The sequence below is a fragment of the Argiope bruennichi genome, chromosome 2 (genome assembly GCF_947563725.1).
Source record: "Argiope bruennichi chromosome 2, qqArgBrue1.1, whole genome shotgun sequence".
NCBI classification, from domain to species: domain Eukaryota; kingdom Metazoa; phylum Arthropoda; class Arachnida; order Araneae; family Araneidae; genus Argiope; species Argiope bruennichi.
The window spans coordinates 135700917-135724942 of NC_079152.1; the positions used below are offsets into that span (position 1 = coordinate 135700917).

The window sequence follows — 24026 nt, forward strand, 5'->3', positions numbered from 1 at the left end:
TTTTCTAAACCAATGGATTTTAGATCTTTTTTTATTTACAATAATTTTAAGAGACAGATGGTGAAATAAGTCATAATAATATTTTTTTTTATCCGGTCGCTAAGGCATTAATTAATCTGCTGAACTGGCAACACTTTGAGCATTTTTTCCCAATTCTTTTGTATTCGATTTTGAATCTTGTTTAACTGACTTTTGATTAAGTTATGCTATAATAATATTGACATGTCCCACTTTACTAATTTTTAGATTTTTCCAAAGCATTGTAATGTTTGGTAAGACTTATATTGCTATTTTTTTTCTTTAACAAAGATGAACAATATTTTTTGGATCGTTCTGTGATAAGAGAGATTGGGATCGTTTAATGATAGAAAGTATGTAATTTGAATATCTGGGAAAATATATTTATTTATATGTCGTCGTTTAATCATATTTTATTTTTAATGAATTGTCTTGGATAATCTTAAAGCTGTTGAAATAATTTTTTGTTTTTTTCCGCTATACATGCCGTTATACCGGGAAATCCCCTCAAAGAAATTGTATGCATTGTAACTATTAATACCAAGTTGAAATTAATTTTAAATATGTAAATTTACAAATCTTTTGTGTTTAATGTACGTAGTGTAACTGAAGTTCAGTTGCTTAAAGGATATATGTACTTTTTGTAGCGGTACTTTTGCATCATTATGTTAATTGATAGTCAATATGTAATAAATTTGATAATATCATATCTTCATTTTTTTAAGGACATCAATATTAATCCGAATAAACAATTTTGATTATCCTAAGAACACATATATTTGTAATGTAAATGTTCGCATAATTTATAAGGACAAATTTTTTAAATGTATTCAAAATAACTTCCTCATTATTAAACTCCATTTTTAAAAGAATGTCTAGTTATTTGTGTTGCTACTCGGTTGATTTTGAATAATAACAATAAAAAGCTGATAAAAACATATCTTTTATCAAAAGTCAGATTATTATATAAATAAATATGTATATAATGCTACAATAGTATGATATGCCAGTTGCATTATTGGTTTTGATTGCAATCTGATATTACTGCTGTACTAGTGAGATTTAGATTTCACTATCTGCTCTAATAACTTAATTGATCATTTTGCTTCATTTCTGATCATCCCATATGTGATGTTTAATTTTATTGCTAATGTTAAAAAGAAAAGGGGAAAAAAAAAACCCCATAAGATTTTGAGGAAAACCGCAGACTTCATTTTCAGATGTCTGGAAAATAATACTCTTTCCTTGTTCTTTATCAAAATATTGATGGCTTTTTTTTTTTTACTTTTTCTTTAGCCTTGATTTATCATGTATTGAAATAATACCCAGAATTTGAAAAAAATATTAGATTGTGTTAACATTTGACAAAATATATATTAGATTGTGTTAACATTTAAAGTTTGAAAAGACTGCAGATTAAAGTTTGATATCATTACAGAGCTTTTTAAGATTTGTAATGGATCATGGATCTGGCATAAGCAAATTAATGTTTGATACAAAAGGGTCTTGAGGGGCCTTGGAAAAAATTTCATATCGCAAAGTAATAATTTACTGCAGTTTGTTATTTATTATGTTGCTCTGATTTAGTATAACAAGGACTTGAAAAATATGTGGAAATAAAAAGTAATTAAATTGGTTTTTTTTCCCAATTTAACATTTTAATTGCCTAAAACTGGTTGATAAATAAGAGGAAAATGGTTAATTACTTTATAAATTACTAAAATTCAAATTGACATGCAACTTACCAGAATACGATTATAATATGTGATTGTTTCATTTTCTTAGTAACATATAACTTACTGCTTCTTTTTTTTAAAAAAAATTGATAATCTCATAATATATATATATTTTTTTATTATTACTTTAATTTCAATAAGGGAAATGCTTAAGGCAGTAAATAATTTTTGACTAAATCTCAAGTAATTTTTTAAAATCCTGAACTAAATCCCAAATAATTTTTTTTTATTTGCAATTTTGAGAAAGGCTTTTCTGCAGATGTGACATTTTTATAGGCCAATGTCATTTCCAAAACAGTAAAAAAAAAATACTGTTGAAAGACATTTTTTTTTAAGTAAATATTGTAATGCTTATAAAGTATTGTGATTTCTTGAACACAAAAGTAGAATCAATTTTGATTTTAGTAAAATAACCAGTTTTGCCTTGAAAAGTTGCTTTTCAGTCTCAACAACACTTGTAGTTGAGGTTTGTCAGTTTGTGAATGCAGTGAACATTGATACTGTCTATAATGATATTTGCCTTTATTCCTGTCAAAATTAATAATTATTCAATATATTTCAATCTTGTATACAATATTAATCACTTTTAAGTTGCACCTATCTACAACAGTATTTCCCCTTTTAAAAACTGCGAGTATATATAACTCAACTTTTTTTTGTTAATACTTGGAAAATAATATAATCTCTTTCAGAATGTCAGGTAAAAAAAGAATTGTGTTGGCTTTTGTACCTAGATATTAACCCTTTTGTAGTTTTGATCCTTTTGTAGTGGATGGGAGGTAATAATTGGAATAGGGTTGCCACGCCACCAGGAGAACCTGGAAAACAGGGAATTTAAAAATCGACAGAAAAATGCTGGAAATCTGAAAAATTTCATAAAACCCAGGAAAATACAGGGAATTTTAAGTTTTTTTTCCCTTCCCCCATCTAGAGAATGCCGATCTCTATAGATCATAGATATCGCTTCCAAAAGCAAAACAATACCGTTCGTAATTGTGCAATGCGGAAAATCGTACCTTTTCTACTCTCTCTCTCATTTTCTGTATACATCAGTCCAGTTTCAATTTGTGAGACAGTTATTCTTTTTCAATAAGATTCCCAAATTGCAGTTAATGAGCATGCACAAGACTTCTGTAATTGTGTGAAAGATTAGAATACATTTCTCTGGCGGGATTAGCAACATTCAATCTACGGGTGCATGGCAATGGTATTTAGTCACTCACATGTGAGTTTATTGAGTGTTTGGTTTATCATTTGAATAATGAGCTTTTTCAGAATTTATTAGAGAATTAAAAAAAATGAGCTGCTCAGAATCAGTATTTAATTTGAATTGGGCAGATAAAAAAAATCAATCCTGATTTTGCTAAAAGGGTTCCAGAAGTCCCATAAAATTAACTTGTTGCAGACTTAAAAATATCTGACTGATGAAGAAAATTTTCATTCTGCATTTTTATAGTTTCAAAAGGGATATTCCCTGATTTTACTTGAAATAGCATTCATTTTTGGTGCATGTAAACTTGGAAGTGCTAAAACAAAAATGCATATAATTCAGGAGCTAAAATAAGTTTTTGAGAGTAAGTTAAGTTATTAGAAAATAATAAATTTTAAGGGTATGGTTAAATTTTAGTGATTATAATATATGTATGATTTTTAAAAAGAAATAATGGTATTGATTAATATTATAATTATGTAGTTTGTTTTAGCTGTGTGCAAGCATAGTCTCAAAACATCCAACTTTGCCCCAGATTGGTGGAATTAAATGTTTTTAAGCAATGTCATAATGTTCATATATATATATGTATATTTGGTTTCAAAGAAGAAATAAAAAAGCATTTTCTGTCGGTGATGCCAAGCCTTTTGAACCATCGAGTCTAGTGTATTTGCACTTTTGTCAACTTTGTGTTGATTTTTTTCCCCATATTTCTTGCCTTTTTGATAGATTCGGCCAGTGATTGCCGAAAAAAATTTTGACAAAAATTTTGTAGGGGAAAAAAAATATATTGATTTAATGAGAAAATATCTGAATAATAATGGGAGTGGTAGCTGTGATGCCTTCTCCCCAATTAAAAGAAGTTTGTTTTAGAAATTAAATAGGGTTGTGTGTTTGTATATATTGTATTGTTTGCTAGTCACATTTGCAGCTCCAGGATCAATATCTCAAGCTGGGTTGCTGGAGCTATTGATTATATTTAATTTCAGTTAAATCATTTAGACAAACTTCAGATCTAGATTCCATAAATTCTGTTCATTTTTCATATGCTTATATTATTTTTCTATTTTCTATGACATCATAGTCTGTTATCTACAGTTTATCATTGTCCTGTAAACTACATAGATATTAAATAGGATCCTCCTTTAGCTTTCAACAATGATAGAAAAAAAATCACACAGTTGAATATTTGACAAAATAATGACTTTAGTTCCATTCATAACAATGAAAATATTGTGAAATATATGTAAAAGGTAATTAAATCTAGATTAAAGTAATTTTTCACCAATTAAATTGACTTCATTGAAACGATTTAATTTTTATTTAATTTTTTTAAAAAAACAGTATAAAAAATATATTTCTATGGGAATATTCTTGGAATTTATAATGAAACAATATCAAAATCTAGTTTATTTTAAGTACAATTTCCTTTTAAAAAAATACCTTTCTTTAAAGTAAACATTTCCACCCTCTAAAGTATAGATTTTGACTCAATTCCTAGCTTTATGCAGATTTCTGCAAATCCGAATATTACTCCAATCTTGATTTAATTTGAATAATTTTTGAGTTCCATATTAGTACTTTATATTTTCTTGCCTGTTCTAAAAAATATTTTTAAACTTCTTTTTTATGAGCATTTCATGTATTTATGTTTTCTCCTATTGTGATATTCCCTTTGCTCCAGCAAATGTCCTGAATTAAATTTCAGAAAATCAGATCATTTTATATTAATTTATCTAGTTTTAATATTTTGAAAGCATACATACATAGTTAGACTTAATTCTTCCAAGGTTTGCTTTTTATTTGACTTGCTTGGATAAATCATAATCCATTTTAGGATAGAGAAATTCTTAATGCATTGTTTGTATCGCATTACATAATATATTTTTCTCTTGTTTCAGATAAAAGAATACTTTATGTGCAGCATTTTATTGTGATATAACATTCCTAACTATGAATAATCACATTTATTTTTGAACATTATAAATTTTTGTTTGGGTATATGTGGTTGTTGGGTATTGGGTATATGGCTTTTTATATTTTAAAAGGGAATTTTAAAGTATATTTCAATAGTTCCTGCATTGAATGATTTCAAGCATTGTTTAATTCACGTATGTGCCTCTGTTTTTCAGTCTCTCCTTAGCAATATTTCAAAAGTGTAGGTAAGGTTTATTGGAGGAAAAGAACATAAAGGGAAATGCAAATTAAAAATTTAAGGACTGGAAAAAATATAAAATATTTTCTTAATTTTTTTTTTTCATACGATTGATTACAATATAAAGATTGTTCATGGGAATGTAGCCTAACACCAAACTTGGCCATCTTAAAATTACAGCAACCACTTTACCTGTCCTTCCAGTGGAGTCTTTTGGGGGTTCATTAGAACATTGACTCGCATTATGTCCACCGCAGAAGCTGTAAACAATTTCAATTTGTAAAGGCTTAACAAAGCCAACCACAATGCAATACCACAATCAGCCATGTATTATATGAACTACTAGCCGCAAAAGAAGTGTGTATAGTTGTAAATAAAGAAGTTAAGCAAAATTAAGCTCACTTCGAATCACCAAAGATGTTTAGATTTAATTCTCTAAAGAAGGAATATAATCAAAGATGCCAAAGACTACTAACATAGGAAAATCTAAGCAAATCTAAGTATTTGCTACTCTTAAGCATATAATCCTGAATAAACATAGTGTATTGAAAAGTAACTAAATTATTTAGAGATTTTTTTTATTTATATAATAAAAATTTTATTTATTAAAACTTGTTTATAATGGCAATCATAAGTTAATCATACAATCATTCACTAGCTTTTTATGTACTACCGACATGAGTTGGTATAATTTACGGATGCATAGGTTTCATTATTGATACTGGGAATATCCTAAAAAATTACAAAGTGGGAAATAGAGTTCTTTATTTGAAAAATTAATTAGGGATATAGTCTACTTTGATTAAATATTATTTTTTTTATATATTTTTTAGGAGATGCAGTGCCAATCCGATTTTCCAAAAGAATTCATAGAAAGTCCAGCCTTTCATCAATTAAAGTGTCTTCAAAAAAGAATGTAAGAAGACCAGCAGTTAAAAAAAGAACACATGGTATTAATTCTTCTTTACTTAAAGCAACTGAAAAAACTAAAGTAAGCAGGAAAAGTAAATTTAAGCAAACTTCAAATCCAGAAAGCATCCAGCAAGAATCCAGAAAGAAAGTAGATAAAACATGTAAACAAAAAAGAACAACAAAGACTTTTTTAAATGTTTCCCAAATTAGTTTACCAATTAATGAAGTGTCTTCACAGAATCATTTTCTTGAATCATCTGATGAAAAGAAAAACTGCAAGAAACTTGTTGGTAAAATAACATCTGATCGACAAAACTTAAGAGTGTTGAAATTATTTAAATCATCTAAAGAAAAAGGGAGAAGTAAAGAATTAAGTCACTGTGATATAAAATCATCAAAAGAAAGAAAACATAGTCAGAAGAAAAGTGTAATTCGAGTAACTAACTCAAGTTCAAAATCAGTTCTTACTCAAAATCCTGAAAATTTTACATACATATCCAAACATTCTGATAGAAAAAAATCTGCAAGATTGAAGTGTTCAGAAATAAAAAAATCTGCGGGATTATCACAAGAACCCATACCCACAATGGTATCTAAATCGGTTACTGTAACTCCAGTTATTAAAAAAGTTCCTTGCACATCTAGACATTCTGAAAATCGAAAATCTGCAAGGTTATCAAAGGAATCAAATAAATTGAGGATAGCAGATTCAAAGATCTCTCCGTGTACACATTCATTTCAATCCATCCTTGAGACTCCTCACCCAGAAAAACATTCAGGAAGAAGAAAGTCTTCAAGATTATTAGAACCAAGCCCATTAAATAAAGAATTATCTTTTTCTACACGTGCTTCTTTATCTAGAATGAATTCAAATTCTACAATAAAAAAAATTTCCAAATCAAGCAAAAGTGCTGAACTATTATCATATAAGAATTGTAGCAGAAAGCGAGGTAGGCCTGAAGTATCTAATGAGGAGATTCCTACCATTTCACATGAGAAGTTGAAGCCAAAACGAAGGCGTCAAGTTAGCCAACATCGAAAAATTTCAGGAAATCTGAAAAAGCCTTTATCAAACGAAACTGAGAATTTACCTCTTGATGTCCTTGCAACACCTGCTTTTAAGCCCATACGTATAAAAACCTTATCAAAGGTATGTAATGAGGACATTCCTGCCAATTCACACGAGAAGTTAAAGCCAAAACGAAGACGGCAAGTTAGCCAACATAAAAAAAATTCAGAAAATCTAAAAAAACCATTGTCAAACGAAACTGAGAATTTACCACTTGATATCCTTGCAACACCTGCTTTTAAGCCTTTACGTATAAGAAATTTATCAAAGAATTATTCATCAAAATCAAATCCAGAGTCTTCAAAAACTCCTTTTGATATCCTTACCACTTCTGCTTTTAAATCTTCAAGAACTTTATCAAAATCATATCCAAAGTCTTCAAAAGCAAACTCGAAAGTTTCATCTTCCAAAATTCATATTATAAGTGAAGATTTGCAAGATACTAGGAAAAAAAAATCGGCAGGTAGATAGACATATTTATATTTTAATTAATTATATTTGTATCTTATTTAATTCATATGTGCATACAAATGTGTTAACAGATATCTTTTTATCGAAATAATCTTTTTAAATTAAAGTGTTTCTTATAAAATAATAATAAAAGCAAAAAGAACATCGAAGGATTTAATTTAGTTATTTAGCTATGAAGTTAGCAATATTTTTTTTATTAGTTAAGAAGGGGGTAATTTTTTTGTGTTAAATTTTGAATGATACGTAATCATTTTTAATAATATATTTAAAAATATTGCATGATGCAGTCTGATTAGAGTATCATTCTGGGGACTTTCCCTCAATAAGTTATTGGCAGATCTGGGTTCAAAAGTCATAAAATTATTTACTTTAACTATACTGCCATCCACTATATTTCTAATTTCCAGTAAGATTTTTTAATCTTTTTTGTATTTTTTTATATTTGTAATTTCAAATAATATTAAATTTAAAGATTTACAACTTTTAAATATTGAATGACACCAGTATAAAGTGCAACATTTTAATAATAACATATAAAAGCCCTTCTTTCAGTAACCATATATACATATTTCAACCTTCTTATGTAACAAAATATGTAATTATCATTAGATGCATTATAATTATTTTAGATCTGATATTTACAATTGATTGAAATAAAACTATTATATCGAGTACAATAATCTCTCTTAATTTATCTTCATTTTAGGGATTTAGCAAGATGTCCAAAAAATAATTTTATTTGTTACACTGTTTCTCTATTCTAGTTAAATGGAAGTGAATGGAATTCATTTCCTTTAAGGAAATTTTCTGTAGTTTTCTGACATTACGTGATAGAAATTCTTTAATATTTTGATGTTTTTTAATGCATCTGGGAACAATTTCTTGATTTGGTTTATCATTGACACAATCTTTCTCCTTGTCATTCAGAATTTCTTCAATCATAACTTCAGTTATGCACATTTCAGATTTAAATTCATGCTACATTTTAAGTAATAATACAAATACAATAGTAGCTATTAAAATTTAGTTGAGTAACCTTTTAACATCAATTATGCCTTGCAACACCATTCTGTCGCATTCACTAATGCTTTTATTCCTTGGTTATTATTATGTGATATTCTGATTGGATTCTTGTTTCACTTAATTGCATTTTATTGCCAAGTTTCTTCAGTGTAAAATATTTCTTTAACTTGCTCAGTTGATTTCTAGTTGGGTTAAAATCTTGGTTGTTTCCAGGTAATTCCTGGAGTAAAATATGATTGTCTTAAAATCAGTTTTTGCATATAATAGCAACATGATATGGAACCGAATTCTGTTGGAGTATAATTTCTTCTTTATTTGGGAAAAGATCATGTGCAGAAGGCAGCAATTTTAGAATGAGTATGCTATTTATAAGTGTTTGGGCTTTTATATTCCCATTAATCACACAAATTCTGTCCATGTCTCTAGCTCTTATTCATCTCTTGATCCTAACACTGATTTGGTGTTTAACAGTAGGTGTAATACAGTCAGGATGAGAATTTTCACTTATATTTCTCTTTACGTATTTTATAATGGCACTTTCAAATAGTAAGTTTTTATTTTCTTCTCTCTAGATCATATCATCCCTTGTTTTTCTATCTAGTTAATATTGATTTGTGCCCATTTGATGTTTTTAACCTTTGCTTTAGATTAAAAGATTTTTTTTTTCATGGAACTCTTGTATTTATAACAGGATGCAATTCTTATTATTGGAAGTGTTGAATAGTTCTTATGCTCAACCTCACATTGTACTGCACCATTTCACTTTGTGTGTTCCCATGTGATTTTCTGCTATCTCAGTCTTTTAATTATTCAATTGTCACTTAATATTGTGCACCTTTTCTTGCTTTTCCAATTTGGTTTTATTGGGACTGAGTGTCCTTATGCTCCTTGAAAAATTTAGAAATAATGCCTTTAATTAGATTTCTACCATTTGTTTCCTAATTTCATTATAATTAACATTTTGTTCATTCAGTAGAAAAAATGTACATCATTTTTTGGATGCTCGGTTAATTTTTTTGGCACCATTTCTTTTCTTTTTCTTTTTTTTCCCAATTTGTCTGCTCACAAAATGGGAGATTGCAAATAGAGAGCAAAAGCAACTTGATAGCAGTCATACACACACAAAAAAAACCCTCTTCAGTTCATACATATGGTTTCAATTGCTAAATGCTACTGTTAACAAGATGCCACATTTCTATCTAAATGACTATGTTCCTTGACTACATTTAAATGAAGAAAAGTTATTTTGTATCAACTTTAGCAAGGTATGCGACTGTTGAACCATACTTTAGTGTGCCATTGAGTTTGTTGCCAATATTGTAACCCAAGCAAGCAATCTTTGAGCAGTTCTAATGCTGATTTGTTAGCTATTTTTTTATGCTTTTTGAGTTGTACATGAACTACAACTACATTAAGAGAAATGTTAAATTAAAAGTAATCGACAAATAATATTGATTAAAGAATTTCATTTAATTATGTATTATAATTAAGTTTTTTATTGTTATTAAAACATTCTAGTACTATTTTTAATATGAATTACGAAGATAATGTTTTTTGCAACTCTCACTCAATTAATTTATTAATTAAAAACATCTTTTTAGGAATTATATCAAAACTGAAAGTAAAAATTACTTAATAACTTAATAAAGAATTTAATTGAAATCTGTAACTACATCTGTACATTTGTAGTGTCATAGAATTTTTGCACTTTAAAAAATTCTTTTCTTAAGTTGGTGATTCCTTTGATAATTCATTATTTCTTTATGGAAATTAATGTATTTCCTCTCAGGATGAGCAATTAATTGAATGAAGTAAGTGCATTAATTATTTAAAATTTCATATGATAAACATCTTTTCCTAGTAGCTTTGCTACAATGGACATAATTCTTCTTATTATTATTATGTAATGTTTCTTCTTCTTATTATTATGTAATGCTTCTTCTTATTATTATGTTATCTAATCCTTATGTTCAACATACTAGCAAAGCTAATAAGTTCTGGCTCCTGCTGCTGGCAAAAACAGGGGATGTTTTTTTTTTTTTTTTTTTTTTTTAAAGGTCAAATTCTACTTGTCACCTTCTTCAGATGCCAAAGGCATTACATGCTCTTTGAAGTTCAAATAGAAGTCTTCTTTCCTAAAACAGTAGTAGTGATCAATGCAGCTCTAAAATTTAATAAAAATAATAGCTAACTAATTTTTTCATGTAATTGTTTATCTGGTCAACCATATTAAATGACAACTGGCACTGTTGGCATCTTGGCGAGGTAAGGGACACGCTAAATTAGGATTTTACCTATGCGTCTTATTTCTGGTAATTTTACAGTAACTAAAAAAATATTGCAATAACTATAAAAATAGTTTAAAATAAGTACATTCGTGCTTAAATTATCTTTAAAAATCATATATAGTTTAATGGTATTATAGAAAATACTATTGCTATTATGAACCATTAAATCTCTAAAATATATTTTTTGACAAAAACCCCCACAATTTAAGCCACTATTGTAGTATTTGCTCTCAGAATGCTTCTGTTCATTTAGTATGACTGTTTAGTTTTCATTCTTTAGAATCTTTTCCCAAAAATCATTAATAATATTAGTAATCTTTATTCTACTTTTGCTTCATTCTAACATAAAAAAAAGTATTTTTCATTATCCTTGGAACATTAGTTTTTCTTTACGTATTACCTACCATTGATATTTTGGAGAACTAATTTAACAAGACATTTCCTGTATCATGTTTTTTAAGTTCCGGATTATGATCTAGAGATTGCCAATTCGGGGAAAGTACATTTTTAATCTTTTCTTAGAATTTGGTTTCTTTTATATGTACTGTATGTTATGACATAAAGTTGGACTTTTCATTTTTGTCTTTTTATAAAGATGCCCAGCTTTTTAAAAACAAGTCTGTAAAGAAGCCCATTATCATATAAACCTTAATTTATTTAATTAGATAATAGTTTGATTTTAATATTTTTGAGCACTTTGGTTTCTTAGATTTTTTTATAATAAGCAGTGCCATCTTTTCTATTTATAGTAATCTAAAGATAGCAAAATCTTTTAGCATTTGCTTATAACAATATCAAAAGAAGATATTTGGTATTATTGTAACTGAAAGTTAGATATTGTTTTAAGCTTTTCATCTCCAGTTCTGTAGTCACTATCGCATATCTGAATTCCTTTATTTATTTATTTATTTTTTGTGGGGAATAAAAATTTTTTTTATTTCATCTTAAAAATGTATGACCAATGTGTTGAAAGTTCAGAATAGGAGAATAAAACTGTATAAAACATATTATTTATAATATTTCTTTATCAATGTTCTTTAGAAGATTAAAGACTATATTAATGGTTTGCCACTCTGTTAAAGTATTTATTGGATTTTTAAATTGACTTTTTTCAGAATTCAGTTATACAACATTTTCCTATTTAATGGGATAGAGATTTTTTTTTTTTTTTTTTTTTTTTGAATTTCTATTTATTGAAATATATTGTCTGATATCAGGCACCAGTAAAATATGATAACCTGATATGTCAATCAGGCACCAGTAAAATACAAGAAATTGAAAAAAAAAACATAGTGTATATTAAATTCCTTAATTTCTTTCTTTCTTTTTTCCATTTAAAAAATGCTGATCTCTGAACATTGCAAGAATAAAAGGCCATAGTACCAAAAATGAAACAGCTGTGTAATTGCGAAAGCTAACCCCATTTTTCTGCTTGCTCCCCTTTTTTACTACATTGATCAGTCTAATTTTGATTTCAGTGATAAAAAAAAACAGAAAATGCTGAGAAATTTGGAAACTTTCCTAAAAATGGGGAAAATGCAGGGAATTTTAAATTTCTTAGGTATTTTTGTCATAATTGTTGAACAATATCTAAAAGGAATACAGGAAAAGATAACATTTCAAATCCAAAAACATCAAATTTAATGGCCAACAATAAACTGATTTCAAACTTTGTAATTCAAGAAAAATAATTTAAAGTTGAATTTTTATGGTTATGCGTTATGTGACAAATCTGATGCATTAAAATTTATTGCATCACATTCGTCTTTTAATGCAGTCAATGATATAGTGGAAATGTTTTCACTTATGTTCATTGAAAGTGAAACAGCTAAAAAATGTACATTAGGCTGTACAAAAATGTTGTATATTATTTTTTATGGATTAGAAACTGATGCTTGAAAAGTCTGCAGAAGTTGATACTCATATACATGAATGGGCAAAAATGAATAAATAAATAAAAAAGTAATCTTGGTTTGTAATGTTTTTTCTTAAATAGTCTTTAAAGGATTTGTATCGGATAACAAAAATGTTTTGTGTTTTATTTCACCCAAGACCTTAATCTTCTGTGACCTACAATTAAAAAGTATGAGAATAAAAATCCCCCCAATATATACATTTTGTCTTAATAAATTCTTGATAATAAATAAAGATAAATTTTTTTTTTTTTTCTGTATGTAAATTTGTCTTAATATGCTATTCTTTCGAATAATGTTGCTTCCTTTCCTTGCTTTTTCCACTCCTTAAAATCATATTGCATTATAACTAGCACAAATGCAGTTTGTGCATTTTCATTGTATCTTGAATATACATACAGGGCAAGCATAGGGAATTTTTTTTTCTTCCTGTTTTGAGTGGTAACATTGTAAACTTTTCATATGATTGGATACTTTGGATGACATAAAATGGATGTTATTGCTAATATTTTTTTTTGACATTTTTTATTTTGTGTTCTTTTAAAATTTCCTATATATTCAATAAAATGCTGTATAATTTAAAAATAATATTAAACACCAGAAATTAATTTCTTTGATACATTATAAGCTTCATTCTTAAGCACTCTGTCAATATGGATATGTTTTTGTACTGGATTTTTCTTAAGTAAATTTGACTATTTGACAGTTCTGAGATATGATTGGTTGGCGAAAAGTTTCTAGATGAGCATGTATCTTCTAGTGTTGGTTAATATATTTGCAAAAAGAAAAAAAGGAAGTGTTTTACTTAACTAAAGCTTATCTGAAATTCAGTAAGTGAAAATGTGGGGTTTTTTTTCCCCTTCCGCCTTAGAATTAAATTTTATTTTATATTTATTTTAGCTAAAAGAGTAAAATCATTTTTCAAATAAAGTTAATAACAGATTGTGCAATAGTTAAAGAGGGTAAATTACAGCAATATTATTCTGCAGATACTAGAAACATTTGAAAAATGTTGGGGAAATTTCAGAAAAAAACCTGAAAATATCAGGAAAATTGAAACAGCAGAAATTCTGCCCACCCTGTAGTTCCATTTTTTCAACAATATCATTACAAATTATTATTATTTTTTTTTAATATGCTGTGACAAAGCTTTGAACTGCATTTCACAAATTCCAAATGGTAGTTTTTGTATGACACTGGTGGGAATCGGGCAGTAAAGTCTCGAGAAGGTACTGAAATTCATTATTTTTAAGGCATACCACTGCTCAAGAAATGTTTGAGAATTTTAAAGAAGTTACATCAAGTTTTGGCATACAATTACTTTTACAAATTAGTATAAATAGGCCAACTGCAAATTTTAAATGAGAAAAAAAAGAAAAAGTCAAAGAAGAACTTTTGTGTAAAATTTACTGTTTTAAAAACTGCATCTTGTTTAAATCCACATTTATTGAATAATCTTGCTTTTCCTATTCATTAAAACTATGGAGTATTGTTATTCCGTTATAACTAGCACTTGAGTGCTTTTGCGCATTTACTGTTATATTGTGTATATATATATATATATACAGGAAATATTTTTATCAGATTTGAGTGATAACACTAATCAATATCTGTAATTTTATGAGTAGAAAATTGTCTGAAGCCCTTCTTAATTTAACATCTAATTTGTCTTCCAGTAACAATATTTGTTATGAAAAATTAATCATTTACAATTACTTGTTTTTGAAAGTGATTAATCTTTTAGATAGAGAATTATAAGAGGTATTGGGATGAATGAAAATAAATAATCACTTATAAAATTCTGTCCGTTGATTTATTTATCCTCATTGTTCTAAAAAGAAGGATAGCATAGTGTGGGCCATGTTATTAATTTTTTTTGAATATTTTGATATCTTCTATGACAATTATTATTAAGATTTTTAAAAAATGGGAGGGGGGGCACTGATTGATTGATTTATTTATCCTCATTGTTCTAAAAAGAAGGATAGCATAGTGTGGGCCATGTTATTAATTTTTTTTGAATATTTTGATATCTTCTATGACAATTATTATTAAGATTTTTAAAAAATGGGAGGGGGGGGCACTGATTTAAGCTTTTGCTTTCAGTGTAAAAAGTAATTATAAGAGATTGAACTAATACATTTAAAAGAAAAAACAATTAATTTGAAATTAAAAATACCGATTCTATTGCATTATCTGAAAATATTAAGAGTTTAATGCAATTTTATTTCTTTTCTGGAATTCAGTGAACATATGCAATTGTTGATAAATAATTTTTAAAAATATTTATCCAACAATATAATAATATGAAGAATATTACAGATTACAGGAATTATATACTCAGGAATATTACATGAATATCAGATATTTTTAAGATTTCGAGTATTCCTATAATTTTAATTTAGTCAATTATATTTTGAATTTGTATTTAAAAATTAAATGTAATGATACCAAATATCATCAATTTGGCGTTAAACTTACAAATGTAAGAAACTTGAATGAATATCTATCTGCCAAAATGAACTATTTCTACAGTGACCTGTTTCTTTAGAGACTGCTGTAAACATAGACATTTGGCAGAAAGTGTTCTCCTTGTGGACACACAGTATAATAACTTGTTTACATTTCACTGCTGCCATTAGGTAATAAGGGCAATTTCTATTCTGTGTACATTAGCATTATATATATATATATATATATATATATATATATATATATATAGTCTAAATTTTTACAACTTAAAAAAATTAACATAAATTATAATTTGGAATACTACTTTATTTTGTAGGAATAAAGTGTAAATGTTGTTTAATTGCTGTGTCATTTTATTTTTAGACCAATGATTTTTTTCCCACCATTATTCAAAGTATGCAACTTTTGTTAATTACATGTTTTTCTATTGAAAGATTCAGTGTTTTATAAAAATATACTGCTACTATTAGCATTGATAGATTCCCTTTTTTAGCTAATATTAAGAACTTATCTTTTCATCTATTGCTAGTTAGTCTTTCTTAAGTATTTGTATTTTTTAAAATCTTTAATCATAAGCTAAATTATTCTCTATACTTTACTATATGCAATTATTGTAATTTTAATTAGAACTACATACAATTAAGATGAAAATAATTTTTATTAGATCTAAATTTTTAGAATCATTCTTCCAATACTTCTTTAACCGTTGTAGGACAGGTTTAAATCTTTTAGCTTCATTAATTGCTAAAGATTCAGTGCATTTTCATTTCGTTTTTGCACTGAAACTCTAAGAGTATTATTATATTTCCATTACATGGTCCCCCCCTCCTTCTTTCAACCCAACATCGCCTTCTTTTAGCTTACAAAAAAATTAAATAACCAGATAAAACTTAAAAGTTAATTGGCACTTTTAATATGTTAGGTAACTAGGTAGTCAAAAAGGTGGTTAGTTTTATATAACTTTGTACTAAGGATGGATTAAATAGATTTCATGTAGTTTTTTTAAATTAGTTCTTGGTTATTTGAATTGTTAAATTTTATTATAATATGTTTTAAATTTATTTTTATGCTCGCATTTCAACAATATGAATTTTCAAATTCTATTAGGTGATAATGTTTGTGTGGATAATTCCGCCAGCTCTTCAAAGTACAGAAGCATGCAGAAAAGTATGTGCCCAGTCAAAACTGATGTAACAAAACTGAAAAATAGTCAAAATAGTGATGGTTCTCTTATGCCTGGACTGACAATTCAAAACAATGTTGATAATTTCTGTATAAAAAAGTCTAAAAAATCTATTGGAAAAAAAGTGCGAAAAAAGTTAGTCGAAATGTATTTTACTGAAACAAAAAATAACATTGAAGTGAATTTAAGTAGTAGTCTTCCAATTAAGGAGGATTGTTTAACTGACAATTTATATGGAACAAAACACAGAAGAGCAAAATCTGTACCTTCTGCTTATCGAGAACAGAGATCGATAAAAACTCTTGCACCAGTTTGGTTTACCCAAAACACTGGGTCAAATTTAAGCGTTTCAACAGTGCAAGACATTTCTCAACTACCTATTGATAATTTGACATATGATGAAAATGCTTCATGTTCTCAAAATGATGATGAAAGACGAGTCATAAACATTTTGTCACCTTTCACAGACAAAAAGAAAATTATTTCATGGTCACTTGGACATGAACTATGTAGCAAAATATCTGCAAAAGATGGTTAGTAAATACATTTCTTAAGGAAATGCTAATCATTTTGTTGAACTTTATTAAAATTTTTATATATTTATTATTTTTTTTGTTTTTTTTTTTGTTTTAAAATTTTTATTTAAAGAGAGGTACTTATTTTTTGTGATGAACTACAATGCAGTTTATTAATTAACTTAAAGCTTGTTTATGTTAAATAAATGAATTCTATAAGTATATCTGATTTATCTCGTGTTTATTTGTGAACAGAAAGTAAGATTTCCACTAAGTTACATTCTTAGAAAAAAAAAATGTGTGTGATTTGTGATGTATTGAATATTATTTAATTTCTCACTGGTAATGTTTATTTCCATTTTTATTTATTTTGGGAAAAAATCTTCCTATTTTGAATTACTTAAGAAGCAAATTATTAAACATATATTTTACATTCTGATTTTGAATAAAAATTTTTTCTTTACAACAGTTTTACTGACTCAGACATCATAATATTGTTATATAATTAATATAACATTACTTTTAGATTCAATGTACTGTTAGTACCTTTAAATTAGGTTAAAAGATTTATATACTTTTAGTTCCTTTAAATTGGAGTAAGAGGTTTATATCTCCTCAAATTCAAATTTTAGCTCTATGAAAATGTAAGATGTACTTTAAAGAGGATAATTTAAGTAAAAAAAATATTTTCTCTATTGTTCAAGTATTTAGAAGATTAGTGGTCCTTAGAGAACACTTGTGAGGTTATAATTCTTATTTTCTCTCATTAATAGTAAATTTATCTACTGTCCATATCATAATGGTTGCAGTTTAATAATCCAAATAAATTGTATTATTGTCAGAATAATTAAAGATTCAGAGTCTTAATGAATCTTTCAAATCATTTTATCAGCGTCTTTATTATAATACAGTAGCATTTTCATATAAAGAAAAGATAATTTCCAATTTCAACTAGGAAATTAATAATAGGAAATAAAAGCATTTGAAGAAACTTGACTATTAAGTTTTCTTTTTTGTATATGAAGTACTCAAAGCGAAAATATTATAATCGTTCAGATTGCATTTGATCTTTCACAGCTTTTTCCAAACCTTTACAGTATTAATGTAAGGGTTTGTAATTTTTGATTAGATTAATAACCAACAGCAAGAAATATTGATCAGCAAATTTTTATAAAGTACTAACCACCTTTGGTGACCATCTGATCATCAAGAATAATGCTTGCTAAAATTTCAATTAAATATTTCATATAACTTATTACCTTAATAGCTTCTTTAACAAATTGTTTATAAGCATCAAATTTTGATAATCGTATTATTGATACTATTATAGAAATTTTATGCTTTTTTTGTTCATATATCTCTCCAATTTTCTGTCAGTTTCTGTAAAATTTGCAATTTAAGTTGAAACAGAAGTGATTCATTAATTAATACAAAAACTTTTCTGGAACTGATGTACTACTTTTCAAAATATGAGTATCACAAACAGAATTGTTCATCATTGAAGTCTTATTTGTATTATAGAATATGTTTTATAATTTACGTAATATGTCGAAAAATTAATTCAATAAAAATTTCTCTGATTTATTATAGAATTGGGTTTATAGTTTTATTTTCAAAAGAACTTAAATGATGTAAATAATGTTTTATTTTACTTCAGTCTATAAATGTACTTCTAAGAAAATTGCAAAGTACATTTTATACAGTCCCTTGGTCCTAAGGAATCTTATGCACAATGAAATATTCTTAACACTTCTGTGACCAAACTATGAGGTTTTGAATATTACTATTTAAAGACAGTCAACAATTTCATGATTTTAGGCTAATCATTCTTAGGAAAATTCTGGGCACTGATTGGTATATCATTGAGAGCATTCATTGGACGGACCAAAAATCGCTCGTTTTTATGACAGTAATATTCAGATTTTATGACTCATTAAGTTTTAGTTATGATAGAGTGAACCTTTGAAATGTTAATGTCTCAAATAGAATCATAGGAATAAGTGTCTGTATGAAAGTTAAAAATTGTTATTCATCGAAACCTTTATTGACTTAAACTGTACAAATTTAAATTCTTTACTTCATTTAGGCTATTTTTTATTAGATTTTTATGTCTGATATTAACTGTTTAAGAATTAGGTTTTGGAACCCGATAGGTGGGAATATCCTCTATGTGTATGTACCACATTTTCCTTAAATACTGTAAAATTATTGATTTTATAATATAGGCATTTTAATTGTTTTCTCTCTCTCTTTTTTGTATTTATCTTTCTAGTAAATATCATGTTTTATTTCTTACAGACACATGCTGAAAATTACCCTTTTCTAGATTTAGTTTGCAGCAAGAGTTAATTTAATCTTATAATTTGATATTTTATGTATATGGTGGCAACATATTGATAAAATTTAATTTTTCCGATGCATGCATTGCATGCCCATACAGGTTAAATTTTATTTTTATTTTGTATAATATAAGTTGTTGAAAAATATCAAAAATTTTTTAAAAAATCATTTAAAATTACGTAATGTGTATGTTAAAAAATTGCTTTCATTAGAAGGATAATTTTTTAAATTTTAGGATGATATAAAAATTATTTTTGTAATGCGATATTTTTGGATTTTATTGCCGGAAAATGCCAAATTAAAAAAAAAAAATTTATTAAAATTTCAAAGTAACTACACCAAGATGTGGAATTCCATTTTCCAAAATATATGTGAAGTTTGGTACCTCTATATCAAATGATCTAGTACAGGATTGGGTATTAAGTCGATCGCGATCGACCACTAAGACATTTTGGGTGACTGCCTTGACTAAGACCTAAAACGTTCATACTAAAAGAAACATATTTATGGAACATAATATCCTCTTTATCTCTTGGGGAAAACAAAGTTTTTCTTATTCAAAATGACATAATTTTAAAAGCATTTAGATCAGAACTTTTGGAATTTAAAGGATGATGTAAAGTATCCTAATTTAAAATAAGTTGCATATCATTTAACATCGTCTTTTGGCTCTGTCCCCCTGTGTGAATCTTCATTTTCAACTAAGAATGTATTTAAGACAACATCTTGTCTCACGGAAGACCACTTAGAATCCAGTGCATGATTAGCAGTTAGTAATTATATACTGATATACTCAAGATTGGCGGACAGCCTTCTACTAACTATAACTACAAGAACTAACTTTAGATCAAAATGATTTATTTTTTAATGTATTTTAAATTGTTTGATATTAAATTCATTATTTGATATTATTATACTTGTGGCTATTAATATTATATTTTGTATCTTGCTATTATTATTATGTTTGTAGGTATGTACATATTCTATGTTTATTAAGTTACAATAATTATTGTAGACCTATGACCATAATACCTTGAAAAAATTAGAAGTAGCCCATACCCTGGAAAAGACTGCTCACTTCTGGTCTAACATGTAGTGCATTAACTGTCTCAAACACACATTCAACTTAATAATAATAGATATTTCAAGAAAGGGGTAGGGGTGGGAAATGAAGCTGCACTAAAATAGAACACATTCTTATTTGAATACCTCTTTATAATTGAAATTTAAATAAATGATTAATAATTTCTATTGCTATTCAGTTTTAATAATATTAAATTGGTGTGTTATTTTCATTCATAGGTCTCAAAGATATACCTGGTAAAGGGACTCTAAAGCGTAAAAGATGGCTGCTCAATAATTTGAAAGAAAAGAATGAATGTTATGAAGATGACTTATATGAGAATCACAGCTTCAATCATAACAAGTCTTTTCATGTAATTATGAATTCAGATGCATTTGTTCATTCTAAATTTTATTATGTATGGTCAATTTAAATGAAATTGGGAGTATGATATTTTTTATTGTTCTTTTAAACTCTCTTTAGCATAGATTTTTGATATATTTGATTGATATATTTTTAGTTGTTTGTTCATTTTGCTATGAATTAAATAAATTACAGATTGAAAATGAATTATTTAAATTCATAAATGTGTAAATTATCAAGATAATCTCTACTATCACAATTGATAAAGTTTAATTTTTTTTATAAAATGGCAAGTAATTATTTTATGTATTATGAGATAATTAAATTTTTTTTAAACTACAAGATATAAATAAATGAATATCCCTACTTTGCAAAGCTATTAAAAGAAAACAAAATGGAAATGTAACATTATTGGTCATTGGAAATAAAGAAAAAGCTTAAATTTAACACACTTTTATATTCAATGTAAAACTCAAACACAAAAGGTATTGAGGATCCCAGACTTTTTTAAGCACCTCTGATGGTGTGATGCTTTGAATAGCTGTAATATACATATCTAAAGTTTATCTACATCAGCTGATAGCAGTGGAATGAACACTTGATCATATTAACAATTTATAACTATGTTGAATATAGCTTTGAACTTTTATTTTTGATTTCTAGTAAACAATAATATTATTTTGTTTCCTTTTTCCCCTATAAACTTAAAGTATTCATTTATGAACACTCTGTATTTTAAACATAGTATATCTTATTATTTTCTGTTACATGATATTTATTGAATAGATTTGATGTCTATTTTTATATAAATCTTTTAAAATTTCAGTTTGGTGATGAATCGGATGGTAGCTCATCAGTAAACATTGCAACTCCAAAGTTCGAATGCATTTTGACTCCTGCCCTACCAAAAAAGACTCCTCGCTTTAAGGATTGCATTAGTCCAACAGAATTGTTGCAGGCCAGGTGCTTATTTTAATTGGCCTGTTATTATTATTTGCAATTCAATTTTAACTTTTTCATTTAATATACATATTTTCAACATATTAATCTTATTTTTTTTACCAAAAAGTCTCTTCCTTCGTCACAGAATGGGAAAAAAAATAAAATAATAATGGTGACCTTGACCAATATCTTAAGCATCAATTATTGTATTTGTTAATTATTTAAATAGAGAATTTTGGACTTTTAAAATGTAATTTCAGTAACATTATATTATTACTACTAGTTTTTAAATTATTTTTGTAGCTTAGAATTGAGAAAAAGAATAAAGTCTTGAATTTTTTCCCCATTAATTTAGCAGTCATCCTGTATTTATAAATGTAAACAAGGTTGAGGAGGAAAAGAAAAGACGATGTAAGTGTAGAGCCATCCCAAAGGAATTGAGTAATGATGAAAATCGAGAAATCAAAATTTTAAACTTGAAGCTTCTTTACCAATGAAAGTTGAATTTACTGTTCATGTATTATTTTAAGTAGTTCCAAGCAATGATATTTGAGAAAAATGCTAGTGGCAAACAATTTGTGCAATTCGGAAGTTAAAATAATAGTTTTTCCTTTAAATTGAAGAAAGAAAAAATATTTTTAAAAGCTTGGATAAATTAAATTTATTCTATAGATATACATAAGTACTTTCTGTATTCTTCCCTTTAAATAATGTTTAATTGGTATTTTAGGAAAACTGCTGAAGAATATCTGTACAGGCGAAACAAGAAGAGGAAAAGTGGAGATGGGGTAAGGACACCTTAATTTTTTAATTAAGTCCCCTGGGTTATTGGCAGTTCCATTAAAAGGATTATCTACCCATATTTGGTACTTGTATAATTAGCGCCATGCAAGTGATTATCCCCAAAAAAATCTCTTAAGTTATCATTCTAATAGGTACTTTCATAATCACATATGATTAATAATTACATTCACCAATAGCATGTTGTTAATATATAAGTGTCCTTATTATTTTTGTTTGATTAACATGTTGACCTGCCATTTGATACAATTATAAAAGCATGAGCTAACCTTTGAAAGATCAACAGTATGGTCATAAAGATGAAAGCTATGAAATTTTAATTACATTTTTTGAGTATCAAATTCATTATAGAAAAATTTAAAAAGTTTTTAATTCAAAGAATTGTTGAAATTTATAACTTCCTAATGTACAGTAGACTTTTAATTACTTGATTTAAAATTACCCAGCTTAGTTAAGAAATAATTCTCTAGTATATAATAACAAATTAGCTGAAATATTGCAAGTGGGTGTCTTACAATAAATACAATTTGACTACAACTCTGTCTCTAATCTATTATATTTTAATTATTTATCAATCAACAATATAATCAGCTTATTGTAAAGCAAATTTTATTTTTGCAAAAAAATTAGTTTTTCATTTTACAAGTATATATGTTAATACTGCACAATGCACATGATTTAATGTTCCTTGTAATTAAGTTATATATTATAAAATGTGTCCCAAAATCTTTTACATTTTTTAAAAAAGTAAATGTTAAAATTGTTTTTTTAAGCTGCACTGGGTACATAACAAATATTTATTTAATACTGGCTTGTACTAGAAGGTAAAAAAATCTGATTTAAGAGTATGAATGTATAAAAGATTATTTTTAAACTTTTTGTAATGTGGCTTATGATCACTTTAAGTTATATATATAATTATTCACCGTTATTGTACTTGAGCTATTCATGACTTATTTGTGCATATTAAGTGTTAATGATAAAAATAATGCTGTATGCTTTGATTTTAAAATTATGTGTTCTAATTTTTAAAAAATTGTACTGCATAATTGAAGAACAAGAATTTAATTTCAGTACACACACACACACACACACACACACATATATATATATATATTTGATATTGCTTAATATAAGATAATAAAATATTTTACTCTAATGTGATGTTAAAGTTTGACAATTAATATGTGTTGGAATTATTATTTAAATGTATGCATAATTTCTTAGCCATCTTCCTCTGGAAAGAAAACTGATATGAACAAAAAGAAAACAGTTCAGGACATCCCTGAAAAAAAGAAATTGGATTTTGAGGAAGCTGTGAATAAGCTTATTGAAGTGCAAAAGAATCTAGAAAGTAACGCAGAAGTTAATGATGAAGAGGAAGATTCTTATTTCAGTGATGCATCAAACTGACATTGTTGAACATATTCATTTTTCTAAAACTTTCATACAATTTGTTTCATTATTACTGTATTAAGATAATTTCATTATTCAACAGCCCCATATAAGTAATAAGTAAAACTGTTAATAAATTCTGCTTTATGTTTTGAAA

General features: G+C 26.8%; 1 protein-coding gene across 2 annotated transcripts; it reads left to right on the plus strand.

Moving 5' to 3' along the window:
* The first annotated feature begins 142 nt into the window (after positions 1–142).
* LOC129961929 (uncharacterized) lies at positions 143–24026 on the plus strand. 2 transcript variants are annotated; one of them, XM_056075568.1, is made up of 7 exons: positions 143–272; positions 5953–7563; positions 16375–16983; positions 20608–20741; positions 21558–21694; positions 22404–22461; positions 23702–24026. In XM_056075568.1, the coding sequence occupies exons 1-7, from the start codon at positions 266–268 to the stop codon at positions 23885–23887; spliced, it is 2742 nt and encodes a 913-aa protein (XP_055931543.1). In that variant the 5' UTR covers positions 143–265; the 3' UTR covers positions 23888–24026. The 2 variants fall into 2 exon arrangements, with proteins under 2 accessions (XP_055931543.1, XP_055931541.1); XM_056075566.1 differs by having other exon boundaries at positions 149–371.